A 19,790-nucleotide genomic window follows, 5' to 3' on the forward strand; every position below is an offset into this window, starting at 1 on the left:
CAGGGGCAGTTACAGCCAGTTGGCTAGATGGGTGAGGGGGAGGGGGAGTCATGATTTCTATAGGCTGGTTGGCCACTGCGCACGTGCACCATGACGCCAGTAAACGGCGCAGAAATGCAAGGACCCCCTTTAATGGAGTTAATAGAGCGTACAGGGGTAACCAGGGGGTACCCTCACGGTAAACAGGCCCTCTGCGCATGCGCACTTCAACTGGAGGGCGTGGTTAATTGATAAGGATCTGACACCAGTTAGTGACCTTGCCGTACAATACGCAGAAAAGTAAATTCTGTATGAGTATGGATGATATGTTAGATTTGGATAGGAAATACCTTTGTACTAGAATGATGTTAAGGTTAGCCATCTGAAATTATTTCAATTTTGTTTTATTTTTATGTTTAATAAATACGGCCGGGGGTTGTACGACCCCCGCTTCCAAAGAAATTCCTCTCATGTCAATTAATAAGGTTTGATAAGGGAGGGGGGTTTAGGTAGTCCCTGGCCATAGAGAAAGGCGGGCTCATCGGCCCTGCCGCAGGTATGGCGGGCACACCAGCCCCCCTCCCTCGATCACGGAGGGGGGTCTGTCGCGCAGCTATGACGCAACAGGCACGCCTCAAAGGTGGTTGGTCCCCGGTCTTTAAAGTGACCCGGAAGTGATAGAATCACTTCCGTATCACCTAAAGCGAGATGGTCAGGCCGGTTAGAACCGGCCTGGAGAGGAACAGGTTAAGAGGTTGAGGAGCGTGAGAGTCTGCCTCTTTGACTCCGCGCTCCACAGCCACCAGTCACAGCCACCAGTCTCTACAGAATTATTTTCAGCACCCACCATCCCCTAAAGCAGTTTATTGGTGTTGTGATTTATGATGTTTTCACAGGTTTGTTGCATATGTAATGGATTACAGGTGTGTTGTAGTAATATGTTTTGTTCCTTAGAACTTTGTTTCTTTTACAGGTCATCAATCGTCGTATTTAGTGCTATTCCTTGGTCAGGCGGTAAGGTCATGATTGGTGAGCAGTAAATTTAAGGTCCTTAGAGGGTGGCGCCATTCTTGAATGGGGTCGCCCAAGGGGAGGGACAAGTGGTCTCTCCTAGAACTCCAGGGGCAGTTACAGCCAGTTGGCTAGATGAGTGCGGGGGAGTCATGCTTTCTCCAGGCTGGTTGGCCACCCCGCAGGTGCACAATGACCCCAGTAAACGGCGCAGAAATGCAAGGGCCCCCTTTAATGGAGTTACTAGAGCGTACGGGGGCAACCGGGGGGGGGAGAAACCTCACGGTAAACTGGCCATCTGCGCATGCGCACTTCAACTGGAGGACATGGTTAATTGATAAGCTCTGACACCAGTTAGTGACCTTGCCGTAGGCCCAAATAGGATACGCAGAAATGTAAATGCTGTATGATTATGGATGTTATGTTAGATTCGGATAGGAAATAACTTTGTACTAGAATGATGTTAAGGTTAGCCACCTGAAATCTGCATTTATCAATTGTAATCAATGTCTTGAAAATGTTTTCTGCGTACTCAGGTAAACATTATTTCAATTTTGTTTTATTTTTATGTTTAATAAATCCGTCCGGGGGTTGTACGACCCGCGCTTCCAAAGAAATTCCTCTCATGTCAATTAATAAGGTTTGATAAGGGAGGGGGATGTAGGTAGTCCCTGGCCATATGGGAGATACAGGAAGAAAATCACAGAACTTTCTGAGGGTGGGAGTAGCTAAGTTTAAAACGTTACGTTTCTGGAAAGAAAATATTTGTAATATTGTGTCCGCAAGGTGCTCGCATTCAGGGGTTGATTACACTCATGAAGCACGCAGCTGCTATAAGGAAGAGAGGCAACGTGGTAATGTGGAAGGCGGTGCTTGATGGCAGGGTGAGGAGGACATTGTAAATGTAGAGGAGGAGAACCTGGCTATTAGGCGGTTGGGGCTGTATTGAGAAGTTTAGTCCTTTCTTCGGCTGGTGTTCAGTGGAGGTAAGTTCTCAGTGTGGCATTTTGCAACAAGGAAGCAAGACCATTCACCCTCACTCACCATATGCTGATTCTTACACATAGTCCCCTTTTTACTTTACTATCTGATCAGTTTTCTGATTGTCTCTTTTGTTCGACATACAGTTTTTAATAGTCCCTTTCTTTTCCACTCACACTCTACTTCACACCGTCACGTTCGTCACCTCTCCTCAGGGCCGGATCTAGAGCATGAGGCTGGTGCCGCCAAGCCTGGTGCTGAACTCAGGAGGAAACACTGTCTTTAGAAATAACACAGGTTTAACAAGCATTGGCAAAGCCAATATATCTCACCTATACAAGAGCTTTTGGCTTTGCCAATATGTTTTATCCATATTGGATACCAGCGTGGCTGCTGTTCAGCATGGCTAAAAGTAAGTGGGGTAAATGAGAGTCAAGGGGAGTGTCCTAAAGTGGAATAGAGTGGAGTGTTATGGAGTGGCGCAGAGTAGTGTAGAATTGAGTGGAGTGTCATGGAATGGAGCATTGTGGAGGGAGTAGAGGGGCGTAGAGTGAATTAGAGTTGAGTGGCATAGAGAGAAGTAGAGTGGCATAGAGTGCCATGGAGTGATGTAGAGGGTGTTGCATATAGTGGAGTAGAGTGTTGTGAAGTAGAGTGGCGTAGAGTGCAGTAGATTGTCTTAGAGTGGAGTGGCACAGAGTGGAGTTTTGTAGGAGAGTGGAATGGCACAGAGTGGAGTGGAGTGGCATAGAGTGAAGTGGCGCAGAGTAGAGTGGACTAGTGTGTTGTAGAATACAGTGGAGTAAAGTGGCATGGAGTGGTATATAAGGAGTTGCTTACAGTGTTGTATAATGGAGTAGTGTTGTAAGGTGGCATAGAGTGGAGTAGAGTGTTGTAGAATGGAGTAGAGTGTCAGCGTAAAGTAGAGTTTAGCGGAGTAGAGCATCACAAAGTGGAGTATCATAGAGTGTAGTGTTGTAGATTGGAGTAGGGTGGCCTAGAGTCAAGTGGCGTAAAGTAGAGTGGTGCAAAATAGATTGGCATAGAGTGCATTTGTTTTGAGTAAAGTGGTGTAGAGTGCACTGGGGTACAGTGCAGTGACGCAGAGGGTAGTGGTAAAGAGTGGTGCAGAGTAGAGTGCAGTGGCTTAAAGTGCAGTAGCATAGAGTAGATTACTTCAGAGTAGAGTGAAGTGGTTCAGGATAGAGTGGAGTGGTGCAGGGTAGAGTGCAGCTGTGTAGAGTAGAGTGGCACAGAGTGCTGTAGAGTAGTGTAAGGTGCATTGGCGTGGAGTGCAGTGGTGCAGAATATATTTGAGTGGCAGGACTGATGCAGAGTGCAGTGGGATAGAGAGGAGTTACGTAGAATGCAGTAGAGTATAGTAGAGTTGTGTGGTGCAGAGAAGAGTACAGAGGCATATAGTGCAGTGGTGTAGAGTGAAGTGCCATAGAGTAGAGTGATGAAGAGGAGAGTGGTGCAGAGAGCAGTGGCCTGGGGTACAGTGGCGCAGAGTAGAAAAGAGTGCCGTAGAGTGCAGTGACATAGAGCACAATGGTGTAGAGTGGCGTAGGGTGCAGTGGCACTGAGTACAGTGGTGCTGAGCAGAGTGGCGCTGAGTTCAATGGCGGAGAGTGCAACAGCACAGAGTAGAGCGATGCAGAACAGAGTGATGCAGCCTAGAATGGTGCAGATAGCATAGGCATAGAGAACAGTGGTGTAGAGTAGAATAGAGTAAAGTGCATTGACAGAGCGCAATGGTGTAAAGTGGCATAGAATGCAGTGGCCTAGCATACAGTGGCTTAGAGAAGAGTGGTGGTGAGTTCAGTGGTGGAGAGTGCAATCTTGAGTAGAGTAGCGTAGAGTGCAATGGCGCAGAGTAAAGTGGGACAGAATAGCATGGTGCAGAGTAGAGTGGTGCAGAAGGCAGTGGCATAGACTACAGAGTAGAACAGAGTGGCTTAGCATGCAGTGGCATTGAGTGCAGTGATGTAGAGTGTTGCAGAGTTGAGTACAGTGGTGTAGAGTAGTTGGAATAGAGTGTAAAGGCGTAGAGAGAATTGGTTTTGAGTAAAGTGGTGTGTAGTGCATTGGCGTACAGGGCAGTGGTTTAGAGTAGAGTGGGACAGAGTAGAGTAGAGTGGTGCAGAGTGGCGCAGCTTAGAGTGCAGTGGCAAAGAGTGCAGAGTTCAAGAGTAGACTGTTGTGGAGTGAAGGTGTTGTGTAGTAGAGTGGTGTAGCATGCATAGGCCTGTATAGGCATAGATTGTTTCATTGTAGAGTGACATAGAGAGCAGTGGCATAGAGTACAGTGGTGCAGAGTAAAATAGACTGGCGTAGAGTGCAGTGATGTAAAGTACAATCACATAGAGTGCAGTGGCGTAAAGAGTTGCAGAGCAGTGTATAATGGCGTAGAGTGCAGTGGTGCAGAATAGATTGGCATAGAGTGCAGTGGCGCAGAACACATTAGTTTTGAGTAAAGTGATGTAGAGTGCATTGGCATTTAGTACAGTGATGCAGAGCAGAATTGAGTGGCGCAGAGTGGAGTGACGCAGAGTGGAATAGCGCTGAGTCCAATGGCACAGCGTGCAGTGGTGCTCAGTGCAGTGGCATTGAGTAGATTGTTTCAGAGTAGAGTGAAGTGGTCAACAGTAAAGTACAATGTTGTAGAATAGAGTGACGTAGAGTGCAGTAGATTAGGGTGGCATAGAGTGGATTGGCATAGAGTGCACTAGCGTAGAGGGAATGGTACAGAGTGCAGTGTTGCAGAGTAGAGTGCCATAGAGTGGTGTACAGTGCAGTGGTGAAGAGGGCAGTGGTGCATAGTAGAGTAGTGTGGGGTAGAGTGCATTTACATAGACCAGAGTGGTGCAAAGTAGAGCTGGTAAGAGTAAGTGGCGTACAGTGGATTGGTGCAGAGTAGAGTGCAGTGATGCAGTGTGGAGAGGAGTGGTGTGGTGTGTAGTGGTGCAGAGTAAAAAGAGTGGATAGAGTGGAATACACATGGTGTGGAAGCACACTGCCATTACAGACAACACATCTTAAATTGAAATGAGCATTACATTTGCACAGACATACAGTTTTACTGTAAAAAGTATACAGCACACAAAGAATAATGTGTAGAAATGTCATCACCTAGTGGATTGATTTGTATTAAAATATTTGTTCCCTCACACTATAGAATTACCATACACTGTGCTTGCTTCCTTTGTGCTGTTCTAATCCTAATATTTTCTGCAATGCCTGGACAGTTCATTTACAGACATTTAAATTGTGTTGTGTGCTAGAAAAAAAAAGTGTACACCCTTCCACAAACGCTCCATCAGTTGCCAGAATGATTGTTACATAAATCCTCTCACTTTGAAGTCAGAGAAAGAAACCTCAACACCAAGCTCTCTAGAAGACAGGGTCTGAAAGCTGACCTCTGTCTGTGAATGCACAGCAAATGTGACAAGATAAGAACAAGATTTAGAGGCCTGTTTACAGAAATCCTGTACTGGTGGAAGAATACAGTTAATAGAGTTTTGGGCAAGGGAAGGGACGAACTCAAGCTGGACAGCCTAAAACAAATAGAGACAACAAATAGAAAACAAGCAAATGTGAGTTACAATCCACAAAGCCAATGATAAGCAATTGGCGGAATGCTTTCCCGGGGATGCTTTCCGAATGACCCCAAGATATCATTAGCAAACCAGAAAGATGCACTGTCTGGTAGACTTTGACCTAAAAAGGATCTGCTGCAGAGTTCCTTGTGTATCCAGCAGTTTTAAAGCAACAATAAAAATGTCAAGAAAACTCTGGTGCCTAATGTTGCTGCTGGACAGAGATGTGAGTTTTGTCTAGTGGCTGTCTCCACTGAAGATAAAGTAGCGCATAGAGTTATTATGCCTGCTACGAAGAACGTGTACCACGCAAATCACTGAACTGTATTTTATGTGGATCACTCGGTAGATTACTACTTTTGTCACAGAGATCCTTTTGTTACTTGCAATTCATAAATTGCAACCCTAATAAAGATCAGTGTGCTATGAACTGTCATCAAAGAACTGCATGCAAGCTGAATGGTATAGGTTACAATGTTATGTTTTTATCACCAGTCTTTCATTTATGCTAATGTTTCTAAAAATGGTTCATCTGGTTAGAAATACATTCTCATTAGTAAAGCCAACCACTGTGGTACATTTTAAATCCTGACTTTGTGCTTCTCCACACCAAACACTCTTAAAATATATTGCTTACTAGTATTGATGACGTATGACTCCTACAATTTGTAATACTCACTGTTATTTAACATTTCCTATAGGCTGATTTACACATGTACGATACATTGACTCTGTATTATGTGTATGTATGTGATATAAAGTAGTCTGACAGCCTACATTTGTATGAGTAGCTGTATAAAACAAATGAAATGCATGTGAGAGAGGGGCTATGAAGAGATGAGGGGCACTGGTGGCACACACTAGAGAGGGAATTTGGTGAGAAAGAGGTTTTCTGGGGGGCGGCTCAAAGAAAGATTGTCCCACCAGGCACCACCATCACTAAACCAAGCCCTGCCTTCTCTCTTCTCTCCGACATTCGATTTAATTTCTCTCTTGCAGTCCTTGGAAGCTGGTTAAGAACAAGTGAAGTGAGGTCACATTTTTGTTGAGCTTATCTTGTTCTGAGAGCGAGGTAACTGTACCACACTGTACCAGTGTGTGCCCTTTCATCTAAGCCCCTGGTACAGCAGTACCGGAATTCCTAATCCAAAAAGGTCTCGAGCACCTGCACTGGGGAGCTATGTCAAGATCCAGGTGCCAGCACTGGTAGATCCTACACGGTCCCAAGAACCAGCACTGGGAGCTATGCCAATGCGCAGGTGCCTGCACTGGTAGCTTCTCCAAGTCATCGGTGCCTGAATTTCCAGCTCCTCCCAGGCCCACTGTCTGCCCTTACAGCTCCTTCAAGACCCTGGTGCACAGAATGCCCTCCAACACCTCAAGGTCTACACAAGTAGCTCCCCCAACCCCTGTGTGCTTGCAGTGGCAGCTGACCAAGGCTTTGTTGCCTCCTGTATGCACTCCTTCCAGACGCAGGTGCCTGCACATAACTCACAGAAGTGCCTGTTTCCTGTACTAGATGTAATGCTAAGATCCTGGTGCCTGCACTAGAAGATCCTAGAAGGTCCAATGCTAGCACTGGCATATTTCTATGGCCTTGGCATACACTTCTAGCTCCCCCAAGGCTCTGGAGCCTCCACTTGTATCTTGTCCAGTGCTGTGACACCTGCACTGGTAGCTCCTTCAAGACTATGGCACCTGAACTTGTGGCTTTTTCAAGGCCCTGATACCTGCTGTGTAGCCTCTGAAGGCACTGATACTGTACAGCTGGTTCTCCTGGGCCCAGGTACCTGCACTTATAGCCTCTAGAGGCCCTGGTACCTTCAATGCTGGTTCCCCAGGGCACCACCCTGCACTTCTAGCCTCTAAGGGCCCTGGAACCTGCACTGCTGGATTTCAAGGACACTACTACCCGAAACTGCAGCCTCTGAAGGCACCAGTATCTGGATTGCTAGTTCTCCAGGGACTTAGTTCCTGCTTTTGTAGGCATTGTAGACCCCAGACTAGAGCCTGCGGTGCTGGAAACCCTGTGACTGTTTTTGGCTGTGGGTTTTGGGGTTGGGCGGCGGGTTACTAGGCTAATAGGCACATTGAAACAGGAAAAGAACAAACCTTTGAAGTGTTCGTGAACAACTAATGTTGTTTTAACCAACCAACATTATAAATGATGTTTCTAAAACGCTCTCTTTAGTCACTTGTGTTCAATCACAGGCAGACACTGGTGAGGGGGTGAGTTGCTGAGGAGAGTGTAAGAGTGGTCCCAGACTGCAAAGCAGCTGAGGGAGTAAGGGTCTTCTGGGAAGGTTAGAAGTTAATGATAAGGTGAGATTGTTCAGAAATGGGGGATACATTCTACTGAGAACAGAACTAGTTTCTCTTCAGAAGGAATTACCTTACTGAGAGAGTGAAACACTGCAGAGGAGTTGCAGCGCTCTAGGAGATGCTAGACGGGGTGAGACGCTTTAGGTGACAGTGTGTGGTGGCCCGGTGGGACGTTTCACTCTTAGAGTTGAGGACAGCACAGCTCTCCGCATACCTTATGTGCACGAGGTTGAGAACCTCGGGGCACCGGGCTGTGCTGCGCGCGCCTCAGCCCCTGGTTGAAGATGGCGGCTCTGCCGCTCGGTGCGTCAGTGCGTGGGAAGCGCCCCCGCCGCGTTTTATCTGCCCTGTGTTTTCATTGACGAGTCTCCAAGATTCCGCGGGCCTCTGTCGGACTTTCCATCACTTTTGAACCGAGGCTCGTTTTCCAGCGGCGCGAGTGTCGGTTGAGGCGCGCGCTCGGCTGTGGACGTGTGATAATGAAGGCCTGCGCCGCGAGGAATGACGCATTCCATCCAGCGCGCGGGGTCTGGCTCCCCGAGCGCCTCGGACCGCTGCCCTGGCCTTTGACTTTCCAGTGCCACGCTTTTCATGGAAGCTGTCCCGGACAGGCAGGTGCCAACAACATCCATAAATGTGACCTGCCCGTGAGAGAGGAGAACGCATGCAGGATTCCGGGAAGGCAAACAATCTGTGCGTGCCGGAGAAATAAAAAATATTCTCTTAACCTACAAACTACCGCAACGTCGGAAGCCATACCGTTGCTCACAAAGCAACTTCTGCCAACGAATGCGAGCACTTGGTGAAAGGTTGTGTCATCTGTATAGTATCTGAGAGGGCAACCACATGCAAGAATCACCTGCAGACAGCCACCTTGTTATTTCATTTATTCTGTAGATTTTCTTAAGAGTTTACTCGTGTTGTGTACACAATATAAAATATTAATGAGTCAGGAGAGAAGATATTTTGGAGTACATAGCTTAAAGTGATACATACCATGCCTAAAACTGGGAAAAGGATCTCTCCCCGGATCAACGCATTATCCCCTGCCTGGGCGGGACAGGGTATGGCTCTGGCTTTAGGTGATGGATGATAACTAGGCCACTAGGAATTCAAAAAGTTGGTGGGGTGGAAGGACACAAGTTAGTGAGGGTTAAAGGTAATGAGACTGGGAGTGTTAGATGGCATGTAAATATTATCAAGCTCGATGTAAATGTTCCCAGTCACTGAGACCAGAACAGCAAGTCATTAATAAACAGTTGATTTCTGGAACATTTCATAAGTATATGCTCTTTTGATGATGGGCATCCAAAGCCTTTGACTGTGAAGTCCATGGATCCTGCCACAATCTTTCAGCTGCTTGAAAGGTGGTGTTTGCATAGGGGAGTGTCGTAGATGGCGTGTAACATCCCTGGACTTTTCTCCAGCTGACCTTCTAAACTTGGCAAACTACTGTAACTTTTATTCTAAACTCATATGTGCTGAGTCCATTTAAACTCTTTCAGCCAAAGGCTATATATATATATATATATATATACACACACACACACACACCACATATAAGTACAATAAATAAGGAACATACCTTCCCAGCTTTATGCAAAATTCAGACACATCAATACAATGGAATATGCATATAAATGCTTATAAAATGCCACTTTAAATGTTCATCCAAACAAAGATAGTTAGCTTATCTCTGCAGATGCAGAAATGGCTGGACGTCTGGGTTCAAAATCACAAGGACTTGGTTTCAATAGTTCATCTGGCCCGAAGGAAATCCTCTGCTTTATGTCCCTATCATAGAATATCTACGATCAACAGTTCCAAATTCTGTCCATTGTCTTGTCAGAAGGAGCTTTCTATGCATTTAGTAATATTCTGAGTCTGTGATATTCGCTTCTCTTTTTGCCTTTTCATTTAGCCAGCCCAAATCTAGCCATACGTGATCCATATTTTTTTTAGTTTGAGCCTAGGGCATCACGAATGCGCTGTGTCCGAGACACGTTGTATTCAGTAAAATGACTTTCATCGTGCCTGCTGCTTACTGCAGCACCGATCTACTTTGCTGCCTCCTAATTGGTTCACACAGCCAACATGTCACTTCCGTTCCTAGCTGAGGAGCACCGGCCAAGAACAGATTCATTCCAGTTGATTAGTGCCTGTCTGCTGCGATGCAGGTACTATTTCTTCTACCCCCTCCCATTCCTCCTGCCAAGGCGTGTAGGTGTGTACTTTTTTGCATTCACGCAGTTAGCTGCAAGGCTTTCCAAGGTGTGTATTTTTTGCTTTCAAGCAGTTACCAGCAAGGCGTGGTGTATTTACTGCTATGGTTTGCATGCAAGCACAAGCCATGCCAATGGCGTCCACTCTATATGACTTGGGGTTCAGCTTTGGAGCACAATGATGCTTCTAGTTCACTTAATCTCCCCATGCCATCCCATCCATCACCACCTCTCACCCATTGCTGCTTGTTAATCGTAGTTGATTTACTGCCTCAAATATTTGGTTGGGACAAAAGAAGTAAATATGACTGGTTTGCTTGTTGGCATGTATTTTTTGCTTTCACACAGCTACCTGCAAGACGTGGTGTATATCCTGTAATGGTTTGCACCAAAGCACTGGCCTCACCAACGGCATCCACTCTAAACGACTTTGGGTTCAGCTTTGGCGCACAGCACTGCTCCCAGTTAAATTAATCTCCCTGTTCCACGCCCTGAGCCTCTACCTACCAACTATAAATGCACAACTGCGCGTCCCACAATGCAGCATGTTAACAGAACAGCCACTTTGACGCTGCTCCCAGTTCACTTAATCATCCTGTGCCATCACCTTCCGCCCGACCTGCAAGGTAAGGTGTATTGACTGCTATGGTTTGCACACAAGCATTGGCCTCGCCATTGGTGTCCACTGTAAACCACTTTGGGTTCAGCTTTGGCTCTGCTGCCAGTTCACTTAACCCCTCTGTGCCCTGATCCTCTACTTACCACCTTTAAACACAAAACTACGTGCCCCACAATGCAGCAGGTTAACAGAACAGCCAGGGCTAAAGGATGGTGTCACACATAACTTGGATACACTTGAGAACTACTCCTACGGGATAAAAAGGAGTGTGTTCGTAAGTTGCTGTCAAGACTTGGGAGTCAGATCAGTGTTAACGTGTGTGTTGAGGGTCATAAGTTACCATTGTGCTTTTGAGAATGGTTAACATACATATGTATCAGTCAGTCTCCACCTTCTCCAAGTTCAGTTGGTCCCAGTGGTAAGGGGCTTCGGAAAGTCACTGCCAGTGCTTTTGGAGGAAGCGCCTTACCTACAGTCGCTATCTTCCTCAACCGCTGATGGACTTGGCTCTGTTTTGCTTCGTCCCCCAACCTTTGCATGTTTGCTGCTAGTGCCTTTTCATTTTAACACCTTTTAAACTACTGTTGCTTCTATGTGATACAAACATTTTAATATGGATGTAAAATCTACAACTAGTTACTCTTAACTGTAACGGAAAGTTTTGTTTTCTGAGTATTTATTACAATTATAGCCTTTCTATAGCAAAATCCCTTCTGGAAACAACAACTGCAGATGGGGTCATGTCAGTAAAGTATGCTACAGATACCAATGTGGTGCATGTCAAGAGTAAGACATGTAGCGTGCGCCATATTAATGTCTCTTGTGGGGACTAGCTCTTGGACGCCTCCGGGCAGCAATCGCGCTCTACAAGTCTACAGGTTTACAGGTTTACAGGATCTCACCCCGCCTCTTGCATCACAGTAATTACACAGCAAGATGTGAGGGCCCGATACACACATCTCTCACTTTCTTGACTTCTAGTAAACAATTCTCTATATATTTATCCCTCCAGATCTGTCAGTCTCTGCTGTGTCCCTCTTCTTCTCCCTCTGTTTTCACCCATCTGTTTTCCCTGCTTTCATCTTCCAAAAGAAGTATTCATTCACAGGAAATTGTATGTCTCTATCAGATGAACAAGTTACTTACCTTTGATAATGTATTATCTGGTAGAGACACAGTCTAGCCGCTCATTCCTTAAACTAAGTACAGAATTACAAGGTTTGTGGAAACACCAAGGGCTTGTCATGTTCTCCTCCGAGATTCTGGCAGCTAAAAGCAGCTGAAAAGTTCAGACAAAATTGCAAGGGGGGGAGCCGTTTCTCATGGCTCTAACACAGAACCCTGTTTATGTTTTCCCTTATACAAGCAAGCTATATCTCCTAGCTCTCATATTTGGCATTATATCTCATGGCCCGCTTACTGTGGGTCTTAATCTCTTGGCTCTCGTGCTATAGTAGTGTATCTTGCATCCCTCACTGTGGAACTGTATCTCATGCCTCTCATGCTGTAGCATTGAATCTATTTGTTCTCACACTGGAGCAGTGTATCTTGTATCTTTCAATGTAGTACTGTATCTCACTACTCTCATGCAATAACACTGCATCTATTGGAACTCACGCTGTAGTAGTGTATCATGTATCTCTCCTTGTAGCGCTGTATCTCAAGGCTGTCGCGCTGCAGTAGTATCTATCTTTTCTCCTATAAAATCGTACTGTATCTCCCCACTAACACATCATAGCAGTGTATTTCAAGGCTCTTTTGTTGTGTAAATTAGCCTCACACTGTAGTGGCATGGTATGTCCTAGCTATCATACTGCAGTACTGTATATCATGGTTCTCATATTGTGGTCCTGTGTCTTGTACTTGTAAGGAAATGCCTCTTTTTGCATGATCACCCCTAAAGCGTTGGACTGATGCTGCTGGTTTTGCTGCTCACTGACTCCTGCTTACCAGATCTCAGTGCCAGTGTTCTAACCCCCTACAAAATGTATGTTGAATTGGCTACTCCAATTGGTATGAGCTAACTTACTTATAACTCCCTAGTATATGGTTCCAGGGGTGCCCAGGGCATGTAAATGAAGGGCACTGATTGTGCCCTCCTGAGTGTGACAAAGTACACAATGGCTCCCAGTCTCCCAATGAAGCCTGGAAGGTCAGTGTACAGCTGCTAGTTTGACTTTGCCATTAAAATCAATGGCAAAGCCCCCACTTCCTTAAACAATATATATATATATATGTTGCTCCTAACAAAGGTCTAGCGAGCCCTAAGGCCAGGAGCTGTATATTCTTAAGTGGGACATGTACTTTAGTACAACATCTAAATTGTTAATTTACTGTGGAAGAGCTAGTAGCCCAAATTGCTAGGGCAGAGTTACAGGCTGACATCCTGGTCCTGCTAAATTCTGAATAGAACTACTAAAAAGGGTACTTCAAGTCAATTGTAATGTCACTTTTAAGGAAAAGTAACTTGTAAAAAGTTGCCACTATGTTACTCAGTTTATCCAGCCCCTTTTCGCAGTTGCTGGCCATTAGATAGACTTTTGCTCTTCTGGGGAGTAGTGTGAATGACTCAAGTTTAAGAACAATAGAGACCTGCCACAGAATGAGGCAGAAAGAGTCATTAGCTCCCCTTTGTACGACGTCACACAGGGTGTTGGCCCAAAACTCAAGCTTTAAAGGAGAAGCTCCATTTAAGTTTATGGCGGTTTTGACATTAGTGTGGAACTGGATTTGAGACTGCTTTGGGGACCAAGTAATTGACCAAATATTCCTTGTTGGCCTCCCTGACCTTCTCCCTGTCAGAACTGGTCACCCAGTACAGGCCAAAATAGCCAAATACAACTCTTCCAAACTTTTCAAAAGTTTCCAAACTTTATGGTTACCTATACTTGTTTGTTCTTTGGACTAAAAACCTGAGATTTACGTTTTCTTAAAAAATCTACATCTTTTGAACCAACCCTTTGGTGGATTTTTCTTATCTTGGTGTCTACAAATCCGTAAAAATATAAAAAAAATATTATAAATTCGAGTCAGATTACTTGTGTGCTTTGTGATTTTCTTATTCTGTAGTTTGGTACTTCAAAATGCTTAACACTAGTTCTTTTGTTTAAGATGTGCTGCTCAAAGCCACAGCACCCATGGTTGAGGAAGAGGTTTTAAAAATGAGCCTGACTGGAACCAAGATGGTTTTGCAAGTGTATTACATGGAGAGGTCGCACAACCACACCATATAATACACCACAAACTTCACAGTACTCATACTGCTTTGCATAGTATGTCCTAGCTCTCATTCTGCAGCACCATATATAAGAAGTCTTGTGTTGTGATCCTGTGACTTGTATTCATTCTGTGGCAACATTGCAAGTCCTAACGTTCATACTATATCAATACATAACATGGCTCTTATATTGTGGACTGTGCCTTGCGCTCATACTGTGGTGGAACGGTATGTCATGCAGCACTGTATATCATGGTTCTCATATTGGGGTACTATATCTTGTGTTCATACTGTGATACTTTGTTTCTGATGATTCTCATATTGTGGTACTGTGTTTTGTATGCATACAGCGACACTGTACCTCATGCTCTCCTAATGTGGCCTTGCATTTTATACTATGGCACAGCATACTATACTACGTCTCTGTATTTCAATAATTTTGTACAGTGACACAGTATCTTTTAGTGTGACACAATGTCTTATGCTTGTATGGATGCACTGTACTTTGTACTGTGGTTATGCATTTTACATTGTGGCACTGTGTTTAACGGCACTCGTATGGTAGAACCGCGTCATATGCTGTCATTACACTGTTGCAGTATTGTGGCCACACTGTGCTTAATTCCACTCTACTAGCACTCTACTTTTATCTGTGACCCTGCACTTCATAATATGACCTGTAATATTATACAGTGGCACTGTATTCAAGTGTTATACCCCATGCAAGGTGAAGCTACAGTACCTTTCACCTTGACCTGGTTGGGCGCACAGCGTCTGCAGGGCAGTATCTGGAACTCTTCAGCCTGGTACATGGAGAAATCGGTACTGGCCACCACCACGATGTCTCCTGCCTTCCAGGTCCGGGTATCATCTGCCAGTTCCAGGATGGTGCTGTTTACATTGGTATCTACCCGAACAGTCAGCTTTGGCCTCACTGCAAGCCAAGGAGGAAGGATTAGTGGTGAGCACTTCCATTCTAGGGAAAAAGCACTATATCAATCAAAACTGCACACACAGGACAGGGCGCAGGGCAATCGAAACAGTGACACAGTAAAAGTAATGAGAACCAGATGGACGCGGATGCGAGTACATTGGACACAGGCCAACACAAGCAGCTATGAGGATCCCCAGTCTTACTGAAGGTGAAAGTCACAGAGTAGAGTCGCGAGTCAAGCCACAAAGCCGGAGTGTTCACTTCAGGACTCAACTTCATGCCAGGGACCATCAACCAGGCCACGCTTGTAGGTCTGAACCAGGCTTTGAAGCCTGGCAAATGTTTAAAGTAAAGCTCGCCCAATCCTAGTGTTGCACGTAGAGCAGGGTCTGTCCTTTCACTATTCACAGCCACAACAATGGTAACCACACACTAGTAGGGACGCTATAAATTACGCATCCTTAATAGTCAAAGCTTGCATGCTAATTAAACAATGGTACAGACTTCCTCTTATGATCTTAGGCCATATTTCACTTAAACAAATGAAGTTCCTTTGTTTCTGTTTGCTTTTTCTAATGTATTGATTAAAATTCCTAAATAATTTTTGAGGCTATTATTTGGCAAAAGAAACAACCAAAGATTAAGCTCTCGATTCTTCACTTAACTCAAGAGGAAGGGGGTTTTGCTCTTCCATGTTTCGAAGCCTATTATCAAGCAGCTCTATTAAACTGGCCAACCTTCGCCTCAAAAAAAGCATCCGGTAAAGTTAATTTTTATTTGAATAGTGTGTTTAAAAGTGGCTGGATTCGACCCTGGCTCTTTCTTGCAGATTCCTAGACTGCCAAAGAGAACCCGTTATAAGACTCCTCGAATCATAGTTGATTGCTTTAATTCCATCTGACATGAATATAAAGTCCTATATTTTCATCCACAATTAAAACTTGACCTCTGTTCTGCGTTTGGCCTAAGCCTCGGCTGGGCCACGCATAGACGTTGGGCTGCTCTGGGTTTTCGGAGGCTTAGATATTTTATCCGTAACAATCAATTAATTTCATGACAAACAGTCAGGAGAACCCATCAATTAGTCCAACCCTTTTTTTAGTTTCACTCAAATACAGCATTTATGTTTCTGTAACCCGATAGAGATGAATGAAGTTGTGAAGAAAATATGCTGAGCTTTTTTTTTTTATCTCCAGCCTATCGGGGACTGTAAATTAGTATAGAGTTCTACTACAGCATCTAGGACCGAAGTTAGTACCCAACCATATAAGTAAAATAGCGACTATCAGTGGCTGCCATATAACTACAGCTCATTGGAAGTATTATAACCTAATCAGTAGAAAAGGCATCCATGGGGCTAATTTTAAGCGCATGGCTTTCTGTTGTAAATGGATGTTATACTATACTCCAGAAAAAATCAAAAAGATGCATAGTTGAGCTGATGGTAGATGCTTCAGATGTGGGTCGCAATCAGGGGATTGGCTTCACATGATTTGTACTTGCCCTAAATTGAGCGTGTTTGGACCAATATCTTTAATTACATAGAAGTCCGGATAGGACGAGTGATTGTTCCTGACCTGTTGGGGGCCCTTTATGGCACCCCATCGAGTTTAGACAAGCTCCCTACCAAACTGAATAATCTCTGTTTGATAACCACAAAGTCCTTAATTTTAGCAAATTTAAAGTCAATAATCATACCAACTATGGCTCAATGGAGTATTAAAATGTCTAAGGTGAAAAAACATGAGAATTTGTATGCAAAGAGAGTCGGTGCTAATAAGTACTTTAATAAAATTTGGCGGAACTGGGAAAGAGTCGGGATCAGCAAGTATAACGGGTACTGCGATTTGCCACCCAAATGTGGGATATAAGAGACGACACTCACAATTATTGTTAATGAGTATACTATTAACTTCTATGATTTTGGTGGAGGTGGGCTTTTTGGTGGAGGTGGGCTAGTTGTGTCTGTCAACTACCAGCATCCCCCTGCCTGGCGAGAACAAGTTGTCTATCGCCTGCCAACACCTCTACCTCCCCCTGGCCCCCGAACAAGTCAGCTGTCGGCTGGCACCCCTCTCCCCACCCTCCGCTCTTACCTGTATTTGGCTGCAAACGTAAAGGCCGACCCGGGTGGCAGTAGTTCTAGCTACACCACTGGTAAAGGCTCAATTTTAGTAGTCCATGCCTTGCCAGAAATAGCAAAAATATGGTCATGCCACTTCATAATTATCTGAAGGGCAACCAGCAGTTAGGTTGTCATCCTTCTGGTGTGGCCCTATCTCAAAACCAAAACAACACTGCTGGGTATATAGCAAAGTGTCCTGCTTGCGATGAAAGAGGATGCTAAAGTCCTTTTGATTCTTCCTGACCCTATTGCAGAGTTATATGAAACAGCTAGTACTTCACTTGGGCCCCGATGTAGGTAGTGCGTTACCGATCGGTAACGGCCGAAAATACCGATTTTTGGCCCTTACCGATTGGTAAACAGCCATCCAGATGTAGGGAACCAAAAACAGAAATAATCGGACAGTAAACCGAATCGGAATGAGTACCGAATGGGAAAGAATCCGATACGTACATACCGAAAATCGGATATGGAACGAATCGGAAAAACACCGATTCGGATGCAAATACCGATTCGGTCCATGTACCGAATCGTTAGTGACACCGAATCGCAAAATCACCGATTCGGTCCAATTCCCGATTCGTTAGTGACACCGAATCGGAAAATCACCGATTCGGTCCCATTACCGAATCGTAAGTGACACCGAATCGGAAAATCACCGATTCGGTCCCATTCCCGAATCGTTAGTGACACCGAATCGGAAAATCACCGATTCGGTCCATTTACCGAATCGGTACAAATACCGATTCGGACATGAGCCGAATCGGAAAACATGCCGATTCGTATGAATCTCCGATCGGGAAATTCCCCGATTCCGACAGTTGGGGAGATGTAGGGAGGCACAGAAACACCGAAATCGGCTCAAAATCGGTAGAATTCACTCGGTATTTACCATGGATTGCAATCAGGTGGTAACCAACTCCAACCCATATAAACAGTCCCAAAATGCATTGCAACTTGCAGGATGGCAGCTTTCTATGTCATTGCGAGGCGGCTACGGCTACAGCAGGAAGGACAGAGGGAATGGCTAAGAAATGAACAGGTCTACAGACAGAGGATAACCCTGTTCATGCTCACTGAGGCTGAGATCCTACAGAGATACAGGCTGGACTCTGACACCATACTTGAGCTCATCAGGGACCTTAAGCCATACTTGGACCACCACACCCCAAGGGCACACGCCATCCCTGCGCACGTCCAGGTGCTATGCAGCCTACACCTGGTAGCGTCTGGCAGCTATCAAAGTGGAGTAGCAGCAGCAGGAGGGGTGAGCCAGAGCAGCCTGTCAAGGTTCTTCCACATATTCCTTGACGCCATGATAGACAGGATGGACCAATACATCTCTTTCCCTGCAACCCACGCAGAACTGCTACAAACTAAAGCTGACTTCTACCAGATGGCACAATTTCCCCAAATCATCGGTTGCATAGATGGCACACACATTCCGATTTGCCCACCAGCGGACACCGAATACATATACCGCAATCGGAAATCTACACACACCATCAACGTGCAGGTGATCTGCAATGCCAAGTGCACCATCACAGACCTGGTAGCAAAATTTCCAGGGAGTACCCATGACTTCTATATATTCCAACAGAGCGGCATATATGCACGGCTGATGGCAGGCGAATTTGGAGAAGGATACCTCCTAGGTGAGACACATCATCAGACCCCCATAACACATAGTAGGTAGGTGGAATACATGTATGCATGTGTCTAATGTGACCCCTTTCTCTTCCAGGCGACAGTGCATATGCCCTCCGCTCATTCATACTCACCCCCTACCTCAACCCCTCCACACCCAGCCAAAGGAGGTATAACCGGGCCCACATACGCACAAGGAATGTTGTTGAACGGACCTTTGGCATCTGGAAAAGTAGATTCAGATGCCTGCACAAGAGTGGAGGTGCAAGGCAGTATACCCCCATCACCTGCTGCAAGATCATAGCTGTATGTGCAATGTTACACAACCTTGCGGTCAAGAAGGGCACTGAGGTGGAGTTGTCTGACTACGAGGACTATGACGACGACAAAGCTGTGCCACTGACACAGCCAGCTGGGGTGTGTACGCCAAGTGATGGCAGATACAGACGTGAGGAGATCACTGAGAACTATTTCTGACTGAGTACAGATGCAAAGACAGCTAAATGTTGCTTGGAAAAAAAAAGATTTTAATAGTGATGCACCACAGTTACAGCACTGATGTGCATCAAAAAGTGGAGATTGTAAACTCAAATAAAGTCCAGGGTTCTGGTTTGCTCATCCCCCCTTGCCAGGCTATTTTTTGGCCCGCTTGCCAGACCCACTGGGGTGTCCCTCGGCCCCCTCCGAATGCCCAGCAGCATCAGCGGATCGCCTGGTGCTCCTCCGTGGCTCTGATGCAGCGCTGGCCGGGCTGCTGCGGCTGCTGCTGTCTCCAGCATCACCCAGGTCCAGGGCAGGATTGGAGGCGGTGTTTGATATTATCATGGCCTCCATGGCCGTGGTGATCCTGGCCATCCCCCTAGTCAGCTCAGCCGTATGCTGACTGAGCACAGATTCTTGATTGGAGCTGCGATGGCACAGTTGTGCGGTCGCCGCTGCAAGGCGGGCCATGGCCCGGTTGAGCACCCGGGCATCCCTCCTGCGCGCAACCTCATGCTCCTCCTGTCTGGCAGATGAGTGGGTGATGGCAGTGGTCAGCCTGCCTAACCCTGCTGCCACCTCCTTGTTGCTGTCCACAACAGCCTGGAAACCCTTCACCAACTCCCCCATCTGCATGTTGTGCTGCAGGAGCTG

At 45.7% G+C, this 19,790-nt stretch overlaps 1 protein-coding gene across 1 annotated transcript in view; it reads right to left on the bottom strand.

Moving 5' to 3' along the window:
• CEMIP (cell migration inducing hyaluronidase 1) overlaps positions 1-19,790 on the bottom strand; it is an 857,787-nt gene that overhangs the window by 259,307 nt on the left and 578,690 nt on the right. The window contains exon 11 of the mRNA XM_086957874.1: positions 14,693-14,884. Coding sequence (XP_086814000.1) covers positions 14,693-14,884 — 192 coding nt within the window. The remainder of the gene's footprint in view (positions 1-14,692; positions 14,885-19,790) is intronic.

This window comes from Lissotriton vulgaris, chromosome 2_1 (assembly GCF_964263255.1).
Source record: "Lissotriton vulgaris chromosome 2_1, aLisVul1.2, whole genome shotgun sequence".
Classification (NCBI taxonomy): Eukaryota; Metazoa; Chordata; class Amphibia; order Caudata; family Salamandridae; genus Lissotriton; species Lissotriton vulgaris.